The sequence below is a fragment of the Stegodyphus dumicola genome, chromosome 10, assembly GCF_044657685.1.
Source record: "Stegodyphus dumicola isolate Sdum_Otavi_A_Nest chromosome 10, ASM4465768v1".
NCBI classification, from domain to species: domain Eukaryota; kingdom Metazoa; phylum Arthropoda; class Arachnida; order Araneae; family Eresidae; genus Stegodyphus; species Stegodyphus dumicola.
Genome location: NC_140777.1, coordinates 20,183,058 through 20,199,198, shown reverse-complemented (window position 1 = coordinate 20,199,198; position 16,141 = coordinate 20,183,058). Strand labels below are relative to the sequence as shown.

The 16,141-nt window shown below is 31.1% G+C and overlaps 2 protein-coding genes across 5 annotated transcripts in view; one reads left to right on the top strand and one right to left on the bottom strand.

Annotated features, from left to right (window-relative positions):
- Positions 1-8,759, bottom strand: part of LOC118194978 (thymidine kinase, cytosolic-like) — a 48,932-nt gene extending 40,173 nt beyond the window's left edge. The window contains exons 1-2 of one of the 3 annotated variants that reach the window (XM_085824710.1): positions 8,534-8,759; positions 8,415-8,446 (exon numbers count right to left, since the gene is read on the bottom strand). In XM_085824710.1, coding sequence (XP_085680836.1) covers positions 8,415-8,446; positions 8,534-8,599 — 98 coding nt within the window. In that variant the 5' untranslated portion in view covers positions 8,600-8,759. The remainder of the gene's footprint in view (positions 1-8,414; positions 8,447-8,533) is intronic. The other 2 variants (XM_035366202.2, XM_035366203.2) reach the window with 2 other exon arrangements.
- Positions 8,760-8,969: 210 nt separating this feature from the next.
- The window catches only part of RnpS1 (RNA-binding protein S1), a 29,934-nt gene continuing 22,762 nt past the window's right edge, over positions 8,970-16,141 (top strand). Inside the window, exons 1-2 of one of the 2 annotated variants that reach the window (XM_035366200.2) lie at positions 8,970-9,063; positions 12,451-12,555. In XM_035366200.2, coding sequence (XP_035222091.1) covers positions 9,062-9,063; positions 12,451-12,555 — 107 coding nt within the window. In that variant the 5' untranslated portion in view covers positions 8,970-9,061. The remainder of the gene's footprint in view (positions 9,064-12,450; positions 12,556-16,141) is intronic. The other variant, XM_035366199.2, reaches the window with a different exon arrangement.

Genomic DNA, 16,141 nt, shown 5'->3' with positions numbered 1-16,141 from the left:
GCTGCTTACCTAAATTTACCAGTGAGATTTGTAACTAAATGAATCAGTTTAATCACTAATGGCACATATCACATCCATCCTCCTCCCTTATATTTATTTATTAATATGTCAATAAAATAGAATATAACTATTTATTAATGTATATAGTTCATAAATAAAAATAATAACTCAGCTTGTCATCAATTTTTTTCAATTCATTTAAATTTCATTTCAAATTCAAACTGTCCAACAAAAACTGGAGTCGACCTATTTTTAACAACTCCAGCTCCGACTCCTTTTACCCCAAAATCTGCCCGACTCTACAGCCGTACTTGTTAGGTACTTAGAATGGATGAACGGAAAATCAAAGGCGGAGGACAGAAACTATGAGAAAAAAGCCAAAAACTAATGAAGGATTCTGCAATGCATTGCTCAAAAATTACGGATATATATCCTGGATTTTCAAAACCAGCACCTTCTCCCACGACAATTACAGTCAAAAATCGTTAATTCTGACTCGTCGGGACTTCGGCGATTCCGGATTATCGATTTTTCTGGATTATAGATCATCAGTTTAAATCTCGTAAGATGGCATGCAGAAATTATAAAATTAAAATTATGAAATAAAGAACAATTATAAGCTAAAGGGTATCAAAATTTACAAAAAAAAAAAAAAAAAAAAAGCTTAATATTTATTTGTTTACTTTATTAAACATTTCTTTCAATGTAAGTTGTTTTAAGTTGCTTCGTTTTATGTGATAATACTTTCTCTTTAATTCTATAAACAGACACAATTTCTTGTTCAGTTACAAAGTTCCGCTGTTCAAATCCCGTTAATTGTTGTGCCGAGAATACCGACTAACTTGTCAATCGAAATTTTTTCGTTTTCACTAACCTCTCTGTCACATTCTTCATGTCTTTAACCATTTTTTGCAGCAATTCCACTTTTTGTTTGATGGACATCGAAACATACTTTCGTTTTGTACGATCCTTTGGGAGCACCAGAATCGGAAATTCTATTTGTCGAAAGTTATTAGTCGAAAGTTCAAGTTTACTTTTATAAAATGGCTCTTACAGTCTGCAAAAAATAATAAGCCGGATCCAATTCGAAGATTCAGGAACAACGCAATCATCAAAATTAACTGAAATAGATAATTAGATAATTTTAGATTATACCATCCGTTATATGTAAAACGCGCACGCGAAAACATATTCTGCGCTTGCGCACACGCACAGTGGTAAAAGGTCTTACGCGCACGCGTAAACGCCTATGCGCATGTGTCAACACAGCACATGCGCAGAAAGTTTTTAGCTTTGAGGTCCAGATTATAGATCATTCCGGATTATGGGTGTCCGAATTAACGACTTTTGACTGTACTGCGCAAACAACAAGAGGCCCCCAACCACTTCAGAAACATTTGAAGCTGAAATATCAAACACAAATGAGAACAATTCAGTACTGCTAACAATGGACACAACCAATATAGAAAATATTACCATAGCAACAACAAGCATGTCATCATTGTCCTTTTCATATTGTCGGCTTTCTGTTTTGCACGACAGACAGGATTTTATTAACAAAAATCCCTGACAACCTTTAGCTTCAAAACATTTGTCTTTTCTTCCTCATCTAGTATTCTATCGTCCTAACAGAAGTAATAGAAAATGGCTGAATTTATATAAAGAGACAAACGGAATATTCTGCTTCATTCGTTTAATTCATTCCGACAGCTCTAACGAAAGTACTTTTCTTAATGGGGAAATAAGAGATTGCCGCCATGTAATACAACACAGAAATAAACATGAAGCCTGTAAAATTAATAAATGTACAGAAGCGCATATTATGAATATAAAAGGAAAAAAACATATATAGTACTTTGTTCTCACAAATGACGATTCATATACCAAAAAATGCAATAGAACAAAAGCGAGTGTTAGAAGTATTTATTGATGTTGCCCAATTTATCGGAAAATGAGGAATTGCCTTTTGAAATCGTAGGAATGAAAATATGCGAAGCTTAACAGATGTTAATGCTGATCATGGAAATTTCCTGGAAATGATACTATTACTTTCAAAATAAGAACCTGTTCTTCAGAGGCATAACAATGTTATAACGAAACATGCTGATCATCAACATAAAGGGAATAGCATAACATTGTATTGATAGAATATATCACATCAATAATGTCACGAGACGATTTAATGTTAGTGAAGATTCAAGAAGCGAATTTTTACTCACTTCAAATTGACACTACTGACATAAATCAAATGGCCCAAAATTCAGTTGTTATTAAGTATCTTTATAAATATAACATGTACAAAAGAGTGATAGATATTTCATCTTGTATAGATTCTAATAGACTCGGTATGTGCAATATGATCATCAACTTCTTAAAGAGTATGAACAACGATGTCAGAAAATATATCTGCAATTCTGCAGATGGCGCGTGGTGCCTAATGGTTTAACTTAGTTACTTTAAATGGTTGAGTGAAAAAGCACCTTACCAAATTCATGTTTGATGTTACTCCCATGCTTTAAATTTAGTATTGGTTGATTCTATGAATAGCGTTTTAGAAGAAACTTCTATTTTTTCCTTAATAAATAAATAAGTGTAGCAAATTCTTAAAAGAATCTTATCAAAGAATGGGCATGTGGAGAGGAATTGATGATAAAACCAAATTTAGGAAGCTTCATTTCATCGGTGAAACTAGATGGAGTTCAAAATACTGTGCCCTAAAACAAATTTTTGGAATGTTTGATTGTAAAGATAATTGTTTAGACGTAGAATTAATACTTGCACTCAAAAGTATTGCTTCCAATGATACACAAAATGCACAGATATGACAAATGGCAAAATCAATTCTGGACAAAATATCAACTTTCAGAATAATTTTGCCTGCCATATATATTTAAAAATATTTCAATATACTGAGTCAGTAACAAAATTTGCAAACTAAAGGATTATATTACATCCTAGCATATAATATGGTCAGGAAGGCTACAAGCTCTTTGAAAGCCATTTCTAGAAACTTTTGATTTAATATTTAATGCATTAAAATTATTTGCAACAGATTGCAACAATAAACTAGAAAGGCTGGGTTGTGATATAATTGTAGAAAAAGAACTACCTGTTAGAAGATGCTGAAAAGAGAAGCAAATGGACGATGAAGAATCGTCCAACTATAAATTCAATTGCCCTATCAAACAATTCGAAGTTATTGTCTTTTATTTTATAATGTATAATACCATTTCATTGATTGAAAGTAGGTTTAAAAGGCACAGGGAGTCTCGAGCCCCAGAACTTTTCGAAGCCATCGTTGCTGAACTCTTTTGACTATTTATCTATATAATTAGGCCACTATGCAGGTGTAATAATTGTTAATCTTAAAAATGAATATCAGGAACTAGTAAATAAATGGGAAATACTAAAAATTAAATTGAAAATCATTACCTTGAGTCAGGAGGAGAGAGTGATCTATCTATTAATGAGCATTCATCTAAAGCTAGATGCAGTTTTTGGAAAAATTGTGTCTTGTGTGTATATAAGTTACTCTTGAAATATAATTTACATTGTAATGCATACGCCAATGTCTTTTTTGTTTATAAGTTTGTACCCTATGTATAATGCAAGTTGAATATGAAAGAGCTTTCTCAAAATTGTAAAATGTAGATTAAGGAGTACTATAAAGCAAGCTATTTGAAGTGGTTGCTGTTAAGTGAACATACAGAAGGATATTTTGGCTAAAGCAAAAATTGAAAATATAATGCAGGAAATATTTGACCAGGCACCTGAAATTAAAAAAAAATAATAATAATAATAATAATGGCTAATGATGAATCAACTGCTGTTTTGTTTATATAATTACTAGTCAGTAGGGCTGTGGAGTCCGAATCGAAGTTAGGCAGATTTTGGGGTAAAATGAGTCACTAAAAACAGGTCGACTCAGACTCCATTTTTTGTTGGAGAGTTTGAATTTGAAATGAAATTAAAGTGAATTGAAAAAAATTAATGACAAACTGAGTTATTATTTTTATTTATGGACTATATACATTAATAAATAGATATTTTCTTATTTTATTGACATATTAATAAAAAATATAAAGGAGGAGGATGGATGTGATATTTGCCATTAGTGATTAAATCGATTCATTTAGTTACTTCATTAGCTAAAAATCTCCCTGGTAAATTTAGGTAAGCAGCAATAGCTCCCAAAATTGATGCCATTCTTAGGAAATGAGCAGGAAAAGGAGCAATTATTCATCAAGCAACATGATGGAGAAGTACATATTTGATGATATAATGGTTATTACAATTAAGAACATTTTTAGAAGATGTAGATAATCCTAATGCTTCACTAACAGAAAGATGATCTTTCATAATTGGAAACTCTTCTTTCTACACTATATAGCCACAAAAAAGCTACAATCTGAAGAATTAAAAGGAGGTGAGAATGGAAGAATGCGATATTTGTTCTTTTTGAAATGGGAGGGGTTTATTGCAGAAGGAATCATTTCTTCAATGAAGAAAAGAGAAACTAGTTTGTTAGGCAATGAGATCTTGCTGGGTTCAATATATGTAGATCCAAAACACCGAATATTGTTGGTTGACAAACAAATTAAGAAGGCAAAGAAAGCACTCTATGAACTTTCAATAAGAATGAAATTATTCTGAGAACAAATGGAGTATTGAAATCAGGATATTCAAACTGCAGACATTGCAACTGAATCTCTATCATCCTCTTCCAGTGATGAATTAGGTTTTGAGACATGTGTTTGGATAATGTTAAAAAGGCTAAGGCAAAGCAAATGAAAATAAAGAACCAAGTGCTTTTAGATATAAAAATGAAAAAATACAAACAATATTTCTACATGGCCTTTGAAGAAATAGAGAAATATGATTGCTCTTGCAAGACAACTCATTTAGGACTTATAAAAATCTATTCTGAAAAGTTAAAAGTATAGGTGTCCTAACAGTAATAGCTGTTCCTCCTTTTCAAGTCAGTGTGGAAAGACTTCTCAGCTCTGAAGTTTATCAAATCGGATCTATGGTCCTTCAACAAACAAGATCTTGCCGAAGCTATACTGTTTCTTAGAAATAACTAGTGCCAGTTTTTCCATTTCAAAATAAATGCTAATTAATATATATAATTTGCTATGCCATCAAATTTTTTTTTTCCTGTAGTCTCTATTACTTTTTTCATATGAAAAACAAAATCGTTAACCCATGTGTATATGTTTACATATATATATGAGAGAGTCATTAAAATTCCAGGAATTCTGTCATTTTCCCTACCGACTTCACAGCCCTGCTAGCCACTGTTATTTATTGTCTGCTTTTTATTTGCATGCATATATATATGTAATAATAAAATTCCATAGTCAAAAATACACTTAAAATTCTAACTGTGTGTTCTTTTCATTTTTAATGACGATGGCCTCTTATTTGAAAGTACGTGGAATTAAATCCACAGCCCCGTAATCAAGTTGCTTTTCCCGCCTTTTCTACACGTACAGTTATAGAATGTTCTGGAGATATTTAAAGCGAACTGGAATGGCTGACGAGGCTGACATATTTTCTTGGAAGCTCTGCCTTTCCAGAGGCTATAAAAGGACTCGCAAAGGAATATCAGGGTCTTTTCTTTAATGTAACGATGCAGTAAACTTCATACAAAAAGTTATTAGTAATTCTTTTTTATTTATTCCGGAGATCAGATTTTTGTAATTGCTATTTCTCCTGAATAATAATAAATGGATCCTGTTTATTAAACTTATCATCTGATACTTTTGAGCTACAACTACATCTATGATTCTTCACCAATCTATTTATTCCGGACAAAAGCTGGTACATCATATATATATATATATATATATATATATATATATATATATATATGTATGTATGTGTGTGCGTGTATAAGAAAAATAAAGAATATGTAAAAGATTAAATTAACAGCTTAAATTCTCTTCTGTATTCTAAAAATAGTAACCTCTATTTGCATTGCATTATTTCGAGATAAATAATTACATAATTCTGATGATGTAAATGGAACTAAAACAGCCAATATTAATTTAATATCTATGTTAACTATCCAATCAAAATGCATTAAGAACCAAAACTAACTCAGTCTGAATTAAGATTTCACCCTGAACATAATGCATCTGCTTTCTACACTTTCACCTAGCTTGACTGCAGTCTGTCTGCTTCTTCTTTCTTACTACAAACTTATCTAGAATGTAAACTTTTTGGAACAGGCACAAGTAATGTGCCAATTTGTTTGCGGCTGCAATATGTTTGCTGAAATAAAAAATGAAGATTTAATCTGCCTTTGCTTCCAATTTCCTATTCATTATGGATCAACACTTCTACGACATCAAAATTTCCGTTGGTCATCACTTCCGAGTTTGATTTTATCCCATATATATGAATAAAGTGTTATTTTTCTGTAAAGGTATATTTTTATTAGCCCAAAGAAGCGATTCGCCTAGAAGGGCTATTAATTTCGTTTTGGAATTTTGCGTTGATTCACTATAAACGCGGAATCACTTTTTAAATTGTTGCCACCAAATATTAGAGCTCTGTATTATATTTAAGAAAATGAAATAATAAAGAACCTGCATAAATGCATCTATGTTTCTCGCATTGGGATAAAACAACGGTACCTAGAGCCATCAAATTTTAAATAACAAACATCCGAATATGGGCATCTGGAGGACTAAATTTGTAATTTGCTTTATTATCTATTTCATATTTTGTAAAGCATTTATGAGTTTTTTATTAAGAAACTCAACAATTTCAAAGTGAGCAATAGCAACACTGTAAAGAAAAAAAAAAAATTATCTCCAGCGTGGGAGTTTGTGTATCTGAAATTCTGTCGATATGCTCTTTTAAATATTTTGTTATTGTTGCAGAATTGAATTGCATGGTTTAAGTTCGAAGAGCATGATATTTAATAATTAAAGGTAATAAACAACAGGTTAAAGAAACGCCCGCGTGGGTGTAATATAAAATCTGAAATCTTTCAGATTTTTTTTAATAAAATGATTTTGTATGATGATGATGATGATGATGATAACTTATAAAGACATTTCATATGGGGCATTAGGGCCGACATATTTTTTCCTGCCAGGGTCGATTTCTTTGGGACTAATATGCCACTGGGAACGATACATTCAAACTAAAATTCATTCAAAAATTACATATTCTACTATAATTCAAAAACAATCTAAAATTAAGCAAAACATCAATCTTATTTTGGCATAATTAGCAATATACGGTTGCTTTTTGGCTAATTTTAAATTTTATGCTGGTCTGCTTTTCTTTCTATTTGAAAAACAGTCCAGTTAATACTTGTTTGTTTACATAAATTGAAAAATTTTATTAATAAACTAATTTCTTTTGCTTTTTAAAACCGCTTCTTCTTCAATGTAGTTAAAGCACACAACATGTCAATTATAAAAATACTTTATTTTATTAAAGGCCTATATAAATTGAATAATCACACTCACAATCATATTTACCAGGTCTCCATCAGACAGACTACTAGTAAACCGTCTGACGGACAGAAGACTGCATAAGTAGTAAAAAATTTAGAGTTGTATTTTTTTGTTTGTTTGTTTTTATGTCCAAAAAATATGAAAATATCTTTAATTGGCTTTTTAGATGACATTATCTTCTTAATATGCAACATATTAAATGAAACAAATAATGTTGGTACTACTTTGGTAGACGGTTACTCGGATTTTTGGCGATTTACGTTGGCACAATATTAAATCTACCAAAATATTCAATTACTAAATTATTCACAAAATTGACATGACTAATACAAAACGTGTGTTAATTTTAAATAAAGAAAATCTGATCCTTTTTCAATACCATAGATTATATTCTTACAATAAAATAAGCTAGAGGGTGAAAAACTGCTTTAAGAAAGTCCTAAAGAAAAGAAAATATTGTATTGCAATTACGGATACTTATACTTACATCTTCTATTTGTAAGATAAATCATCTGTCTGTCACTGCTTAGATTGGTAAACAAAAGGGATATCTTCATGGATGACTTTTTAAGAGAAATTAATTTGCATTCAGTCATGGGATTTAATAAGAAATTTGTTCTCTTAAAAAAAATATTCCTAATTTAGCCATATCTATTTAGGCAATTTATAACTGCAATATTTATTACAATGTCAATTTTAACATTCGGTTGCTGAAAATTTATTTTAATGGAAATGAAGTTTGCTAACATAACAAATATATATATATTTTGTGCATTGATGAAATGCATAATTTTAATACCCCTACCAGTTGTTTTTTTTAAATGTAAGAGTTTCAAACCACTTCAAATCTTCAATATATACATGCCTTAATTTCTTTTAATTAGTAAACGAAAAGTACTTATTTCTCGTGTAAATGATTGTAAAAAAAAAGTTACTTACGTTTTGCCAGAGAACATGGGGCCAAATATGACCTGAAAATGAAAACCATTGCTAAAATCGGTTAAGAAATATACAAAATGTATTTTCATAATACAAAAATTGCAAAAACTGGCGAATACCTGGATCTGACCATTAGGTCGTGGTGAACGAAATATTGTGTTATTATTTGGTCCATACACTAGCATGTTTTTATGAATTTGTTTAGTTAATATACGAAACAGTGTGGGAAAATGCTAAACATACAGAAACGAAAAGATCCGCAGAGCACATTTACCGCCAACAGCTTACGCAATAATAAATTTTCCCGGTTTATCGCTTTAAAGCCGGAATTCGCTTCAAATTTCAATGATTGTTGCCAGGCAAGAATTTGCTCTTAATCAATAAAAAAAAGGAGAATGTGCAATCATTTTATGTCTTAAACCCGCTTTTTATCTTCATTCATAAATAAACATTCATATAATTTGATACGAATTTATTTTAAATCTCATTCCAAATTATCCTTTTTCTGTTTGCCTTACTTTCTACCAAGCTTGTTTTTTTATTTTTTCATTCTGTGGACAGAAAGAATTAGCGAGTGCAAAACAAGACATCTGTGTATTTTCTGTGTCTGTCCGTCTAATATAAGCTGTATTCTACAGTGAATAGAAATGTAAGTTTATTATTATATTTTTCTAAACGGAATTATGATAATTGATTTATTGTGTCTGATATCCCTTTTGAGTAACTTCTCGAACGATGTTACAACCGAAACGTAATTTTTTAAAAGATCTTGTGAAATGTCTTGATTTATCAAATTTAAATGAATGAAATGATAAGTGTATTTTGAATGTTATTCTTTATATCTTTGAATTCATTTCTGTTAATCATGAACAAATGTTTTGCAACCGCAATAAGACTTAGTTTTTACCAGAATCAGTATTTATGAACAAGAAACAAACCAAAGTCAGAAATAAAACTGGACAGAAATGCAGTCTTAGTTTGTAGGAAACTTATCTGGTTAAAAAGCACATTTGAGTTTTCTAATGTGATGGATTTCAAGTTTTTTTTTGGGGGGGGAAGGATAGCAAAAGCTTTTGCTATATAATCTTTAGTATTATATGTAATAATTATTATATTGCTTTGCTGAGACTTCCATTTCTCTCCCCCCCCCTTTTTCAGAGCAAATATATGCATAGGAGCTGCAATAATTAGTAGTTATATAATATGTGTATGGCAAAGCTAAAACATTTGGGAAGATACTGTTATAATAAACTAAGCTTTAAGATTATGCTTGTTAATTTACCATAATTTTTTAGGTAAAAGTTTACAATTGGGTGCCCCTTGTTTATTGGTGATTCTTTTTTGACGCCAAGATCGGCGCTAGGAAGTCACAGTTTCAAGATGGCCGCTACACAAAACCAAAATAAGAAGTTGAAGAATTGCATAAGATCTGTGTCCATCGATCGGTTTTTACTTAAAAAGGAACTACTCTGATATGCGCCCACAAGTCGCCAAATATTTTTGGCAAGAAACTTCACGCTGCCATATTACTATCTAAATTTTTTGTCTACGTTTTGAACTTTTAGCCTAAAATGTCTCCAAAAACGCGGTTTTCGCACATGCAAAAACTACGTTTTGAACACACAATTTAGCTAAAAATCCGAAACAAAAACAAAAAATTTAGATAGCAAAAACGTAAAGTTTCTAACCAAAAATATTTGACAAGAATCCATGTACACGGCGACATGTTTTAACCTAAAAAAACATCTACAAAAGGCATAATGTCAGCAACGAACGAATCTACAAACTATGCACACCTCGCTTTAATAAATTAACATAACAAAAATAAATTTCAAAGACTACCATGTACACAGCATCCTGTTTAAACTTTAAAAAAATTCTACGAATTGCACAATTTAGGCAAGGAAGGAATCTACGATCTATGCACTCCTCGCTTTAATAAAATAACATAACAACAATAAATTTCAAATAATACCATGTACACAGCGTTCTGTTTCAACTTTAAAAAACATCTACGAATTGCACAGTCTAGACACTAAACAACAAAATAAACTAAAATAAATTTCAAACAATTTAAAAAAACAACAATGACAACAGAAATTCACACTAAAGAACCAATGAACAAAACATTCTACAAAATAAGAACAAGGATAAAATAAAATGCACTTACCATGAATTAATGCGTTTTCGAATAGCAGAAATATAAATTTCATACTGCCTTTAACATGCCGCCACATAATCACTATCGTATTTACATGACAGCCAGACCTACTATCCAGAAAATTTATACTATGGTTCACAAATAAATAAAATCACAAATCCCTACTTCTATCGTGCACTGTCATTAAAAATAATCTCCCAGACCCTCTTTCCACATTTCCAAATACCCACTACCCCTCAACAGGATAGCCACAATGATATTTCCTTTTGCCGATCTTCAATTCAACAACTACCATTTTATCTTTCCCTCCCATCTTCTCAGACACAGAGGCGAACCAATGGCTCCAGCGAAAGATTTTTCAACGTCAACAGGGTTGCCATAGAACACGCAATCGTGCCAAAAACCAGCACAGAACACATATCGCCACATTTGGTGAAATTAGGGCGTATATTAGAGTTGTACTCTTAAAAAAACATCCTAGAATTGCACAAACTAGGCATTGCGCACTGCCTTAAATATGTCCATGTACACATCAATCTATTTTCATTTAAATAAAATTGGGAAGCTAAAACAAAGTTAAAACTATCGTGGTAACCAGAAGTGAGGTTTCCTTGCCAAAATTTTTAAAAAAATGTCACCAATCGAAGGGGCACCCAATTCTACACTGAAGCCATTTTTTAAATAACTCATTGCAGCTATATAAATTTAGTAGCTTCCTCTTCCCCCCTTTTTTTCTTTCTGTTGATTTTGATTTTCTGTGTCTTCACAAAAAGGTAAGCAAATGTGTATATCAGTGAAAAATGCTTGAATGTATATCTTTACAGTTCACATGGACTGTTCTGTGTATAAATAATAAAAAGAAACATTAGTTAAGTAACAAAAATTTATATGGCCAATATTTAAGTTTTTGAAGCCAATGAAAGTAAAATGATGGTTAAATATAAAGCATTTAAATCTATGTGTACTCAGACATATGTACATGTGAACCAAGTACTGTCAGGTGTATGCTAAAGAAAAGGCAGCTTCAATTCTACCACATGTTGAAACTTTGAGTACAAATAATCAAAAAATTCCTTTTTATATTTATTAATAAAGCCAGGGCTGGGGCTAGGCATTTTGTCACCTGGTACAATCTGTATAGGTCTTAACTTCTGCTATGTGGTGCTTTTTTAATTCATGAAAAGCTGCACAGGTTGCACCAGTCTGGCACTGGACCTGAATAAAACCTTTATGCATTAAGTGGATGAAAATTGTGTGGTTTTATGCTTTTTTTATTGATTTATTTTCCTTTTTAGTCATTTTTAAGCACTTCCATGAAAAAGGTGTGCAGAAAAGAAAAACCCATTGTCATCACTACTCGTATTAAAAGTTCTTACTTGCATAAAAAATAGATTCATAAAGAATTTTTTACATTCTCAATATTATCAAATGCATTTTAATATGTTATATTCAGTTTGAACGAGTAATATATTTGTTTGTATAAATGAAAAATGTATTTATAAATGAAACATTTGAATCAGATTGAATTTAGTTTTATTAATGGCAAATGTCTGATCATTACATATTGATCACTCATTTAAAAGGATATCAGTTATTTTTTTCTTAACTTAGGTCATGCAGTTCTTAAGATATTTGCTTACAATTGAAGCATCTTTGATATAACCAATTCTTTCATTGCTTTCCTCTTTTTCCTTTCAGGATTGAATTAAAAACAAATTGTGTTTTTATTAACACTAGTGGCATTTAAAATTGTAGCTCTTCAAAGAGTTTTCATTTTTCTTATATTTTTATAATATGTTTTTTAAAGGAATGTTCCATTTTATTTAGAAGAATGAGTAAATAAGCCTTTGGAAGTTATACGAATTTCTTTTATAGGGCATTGAGCAAAGGTGAAACGAAAGCAAAACCAAGTGAGAGCAAAAGGAAAAGTCGAAGGAGTAGTGTCTCATCATCATCCAGTAGTAGTAGCAGTAGTGCTCGGTATGTTTAAAAATTATTTTTAAATAATTCGTAAAATTGTAGATTGTGTTGTAATTAAAAGTGTGTTAGTTTATTGTTGAGAATTATTTTTAGATATTTTTTTAACTAAATTATGGGTAAAAATATATTTACGGGTACCCTTTGGCAATTTTTGGCAGTACATGGACATTGATTTTGTGCATTTCTTTGACTTGTTATTTTGGCTTTGTGTAGCGCCGATTTTTGACCCCAAAATTGCTGCTACACAAATCCAAACTAACAAGTCAAAGAATTGCACAAACTCGGTATCCACGTATACATCGACCTATTTTCATTTAAAAAAAGTATCAGAGAATTGCACAAACTAGGTATTGCACAATTCCTTGTCTTTGTCCATGTACACATCGATCTATATTCACTTAAAAAGTCAAAGGGGCAGCCAACAAAAAATATATAATCTCAGTAAATTAAAGCAAACAATTAAATCAAAAAAGGAAATTTATCTTAGCACTACACAAAGGAAATATCCACTTACTTTATTTACAAATTTCCGTGTCTTCAGTTGAACAAAATTCCTTAACAGCATCCAAAAACTTCCTAAAATTATCTGAACTATTAAAATCTGTATACTGGGGTTGCCACATAAATTCACAAAAATAAGAATCAAAAATATCCTCTGATGCTCAATCATAGGCATTTCCTTCCTACAAACAGGACACTTATATTGGCTACTAAGTCAACCTTTATTTACACACCAGTCAATTAATGCTTTTTTCCCTTTCATTCCAAATCGTACAGAAACTTCAAATTAATCTTACCACATCCAGGCCTTTTACTGTGTAAATCACAAAATAACAGCATACTTCTTATCCAAAATCCAACACACAAACAAGGTCTTTCCAAATCTTTTCCCATTATTCAAATTCACCGCAATCACACAATCAATTACTTCGTAATAGGGTTTCCATAGCATTCAACTACTCAGGTTACCATGAATGAAACAACAACTTAACGATAATCAAACGGGCACCCTTAAATCTGCTCTAACCAAATTGTGGACTTCATTATGATACATGTTAGTTACCGATAAATTTTTTGAATTCATAATTATGAGAGTAATTTTTTCCTGGGGAAGGAAAAATGTACTGCTCATTTCTTATAACAGATTTTACTTTTCATTATTTTATTTTGAGACTAAGTAAATACAGAATACTGTTTCTAGATACCAATACAAAAAGAATGATGAGACAATTTGAAGGCAGTTCTGAGGGAATACGGGATCTTGAGCTTACCAGTTTTGCTGAGACTTTGCAAGATCGTAAAGTGAATGTATTTACAATTATCTAATATGTATTTCTCAAAAGTTAAGTAAGAAGAATTAAGACTGAGGGGAACTTCCATATTAAAGTAGTTGCTATAATAAGCCATCAAAATTGTCAAACTTTTTTTTTCTCCAGATTTGTGATATGTAACCTTTAAAATCTAATGGCCACTGTAATAAAAAATATTAACTAAAGCTCTAAGTAACATTCATATTTATATCATATTAAATTTCCGGGCTTTTTCCGTTGTACCCCTGTATGATAATCATCGTAATGGAAAAAAAAAAATTGTAATTACTGTCATCAGAAATTACTAAAAAATAGTATAGACATTTTATAAGCTAAATAATTATCATTTATTGACAAAACTTATTTAAACCCCAATGTTTAGTTCTGGCGGAAACTGCTTGGCAATCACTTCGATGATCACATGAACCTTTCTGTTTACTTTCTTTTTTTTTTTTTTTTTTTCCTTACATGAATTCTGGCGGTATCGCAATGCTGCTTGTTCTTTTTTTTGGCGGACCCCCCCCCCCTCCATATGCCCTGTACTATCTGCATTTATGAACGCCAGTTTCTGGATCCACCCTTAAATCTTAACATGTTGAACTTGTGATTCACTGTGAGATGAAAAAAGCCTGCTCGTTCAAGTTGGTCAGTTTTGTAAGCTCTCTAACAATCGGAGCAGATGACGGAGCCTTCGTTTACATTTTCTTCGATGCATTTTAGCAAGCACTGTGCATCTCTATTCCGAACAGCAACAAGGAAAGTATCCTTTGTATCATGTCAAATTATGCCCAAAATCCATTGTGGTGGGAAAATATGCCCAGCATTACTTTCCCTCTTATTTCGATGATTTGGCCTGTTCTCCTATCTTTCTCCATTCCTGTACCAAAGCGTCTTCGGTACAGAATTTTTTTATTTCCTATAAAGAAGATGGATACAAAGATGCAGAAGATTTTGCTGCTGATAATTTTTTAATAAAACTGTCATATTTATGTGACGTTTTTAAAAAGCTAAATTCTTTTAATATCTTTCTGCAGGGAAAATGCATGCACCTTCTGAAGTCAAGGGTGGAAAATATCAGTTTATAAAATAATTGAAACTATGGAGAAGAAAATTGAATGAAGATGCAGGCAAAAATTGTTGTTTAATATTGTAGCAATTTCTGATATCAGATGAACTGTATCTTTTTTTAGTTATAGAAATCATGTTTGAAGAACACTTATCACAGCTAATTATCTGATTTCAGAACTTTTGGTACCAAACCTGCACAGTGCCATATGATACAATGTTAGCACCTAAAACTGTACACGTGATTTGGTGATATTCTGTAGCTGACTTTTTGCAACAGAACTGAAAGTAAATGATGTTTCTAATCTGATAATGTAGTAGTTCAATTTTAGATACCTTGTATTTGATAATAACCATATTTTTTTATAAATTTCACATTACAGTATTAGCAAGTCTCTTTCTTTCAAATGCCAAAAATCGTTTGACAAGATATGATTTTGCACATACAATATTTGTGTTGGCAGGAAACTTTCGTTAAAACCCGATATAAAGCAGCAAATATTAGCATTTACAACAGAAATGTGCATGGGTATTTACGCCCTGCAAGCTTTTAAAGGATTATGCTTACAGATGATTTATGAGATGCCTGTTATAGGGTTTAAAATACATTTTGATTAAAATTCATAGTTTATTGAAGGTACTTTATTCATTAAACAAATTTTGGTATAAACAATAAAAAATTCTAATTTGCTTGGCATTTGCAACAAGTTGCAATGTGTCTGCCATGAGTAAGGTATCATGTACTGTGATCTGAAGCCTTAAATTATGAAATATATGGTAGAAAGCTGATATGAATGTATATTAGAGATGTTATTAAATTATACTCCAGTTTTTATGATATGATGGGGAAAAGAATAGCAATTTCATTAAGTTTTTTAGTGTCTTTTCAAATTACTGTTTAAACACTCATAAAATTCTCACTTTGTTTGATGTTTTGATGTTAAAAAGAATTAAAATAGCTTTGTGCAAACAGGTCCTTTTCACTCTCTCAAAATGTTTGAGTTAACTCCAGAGATAGAATTTTGTAAGCTGTAACTTTTTTCATATTATCGTACTATTTTGCATTTGTTACTCGAAACTGATTTTTTAATAAGCTGTGTGTAGAATCTATGCAAATATTTTTAAGAATCAAAAGTCATTTGCATATTTTATCTGAAACAATGCCTAAAAATCATTTTTGAATTTTAGAACTTAGTAACTTTTTTATTATT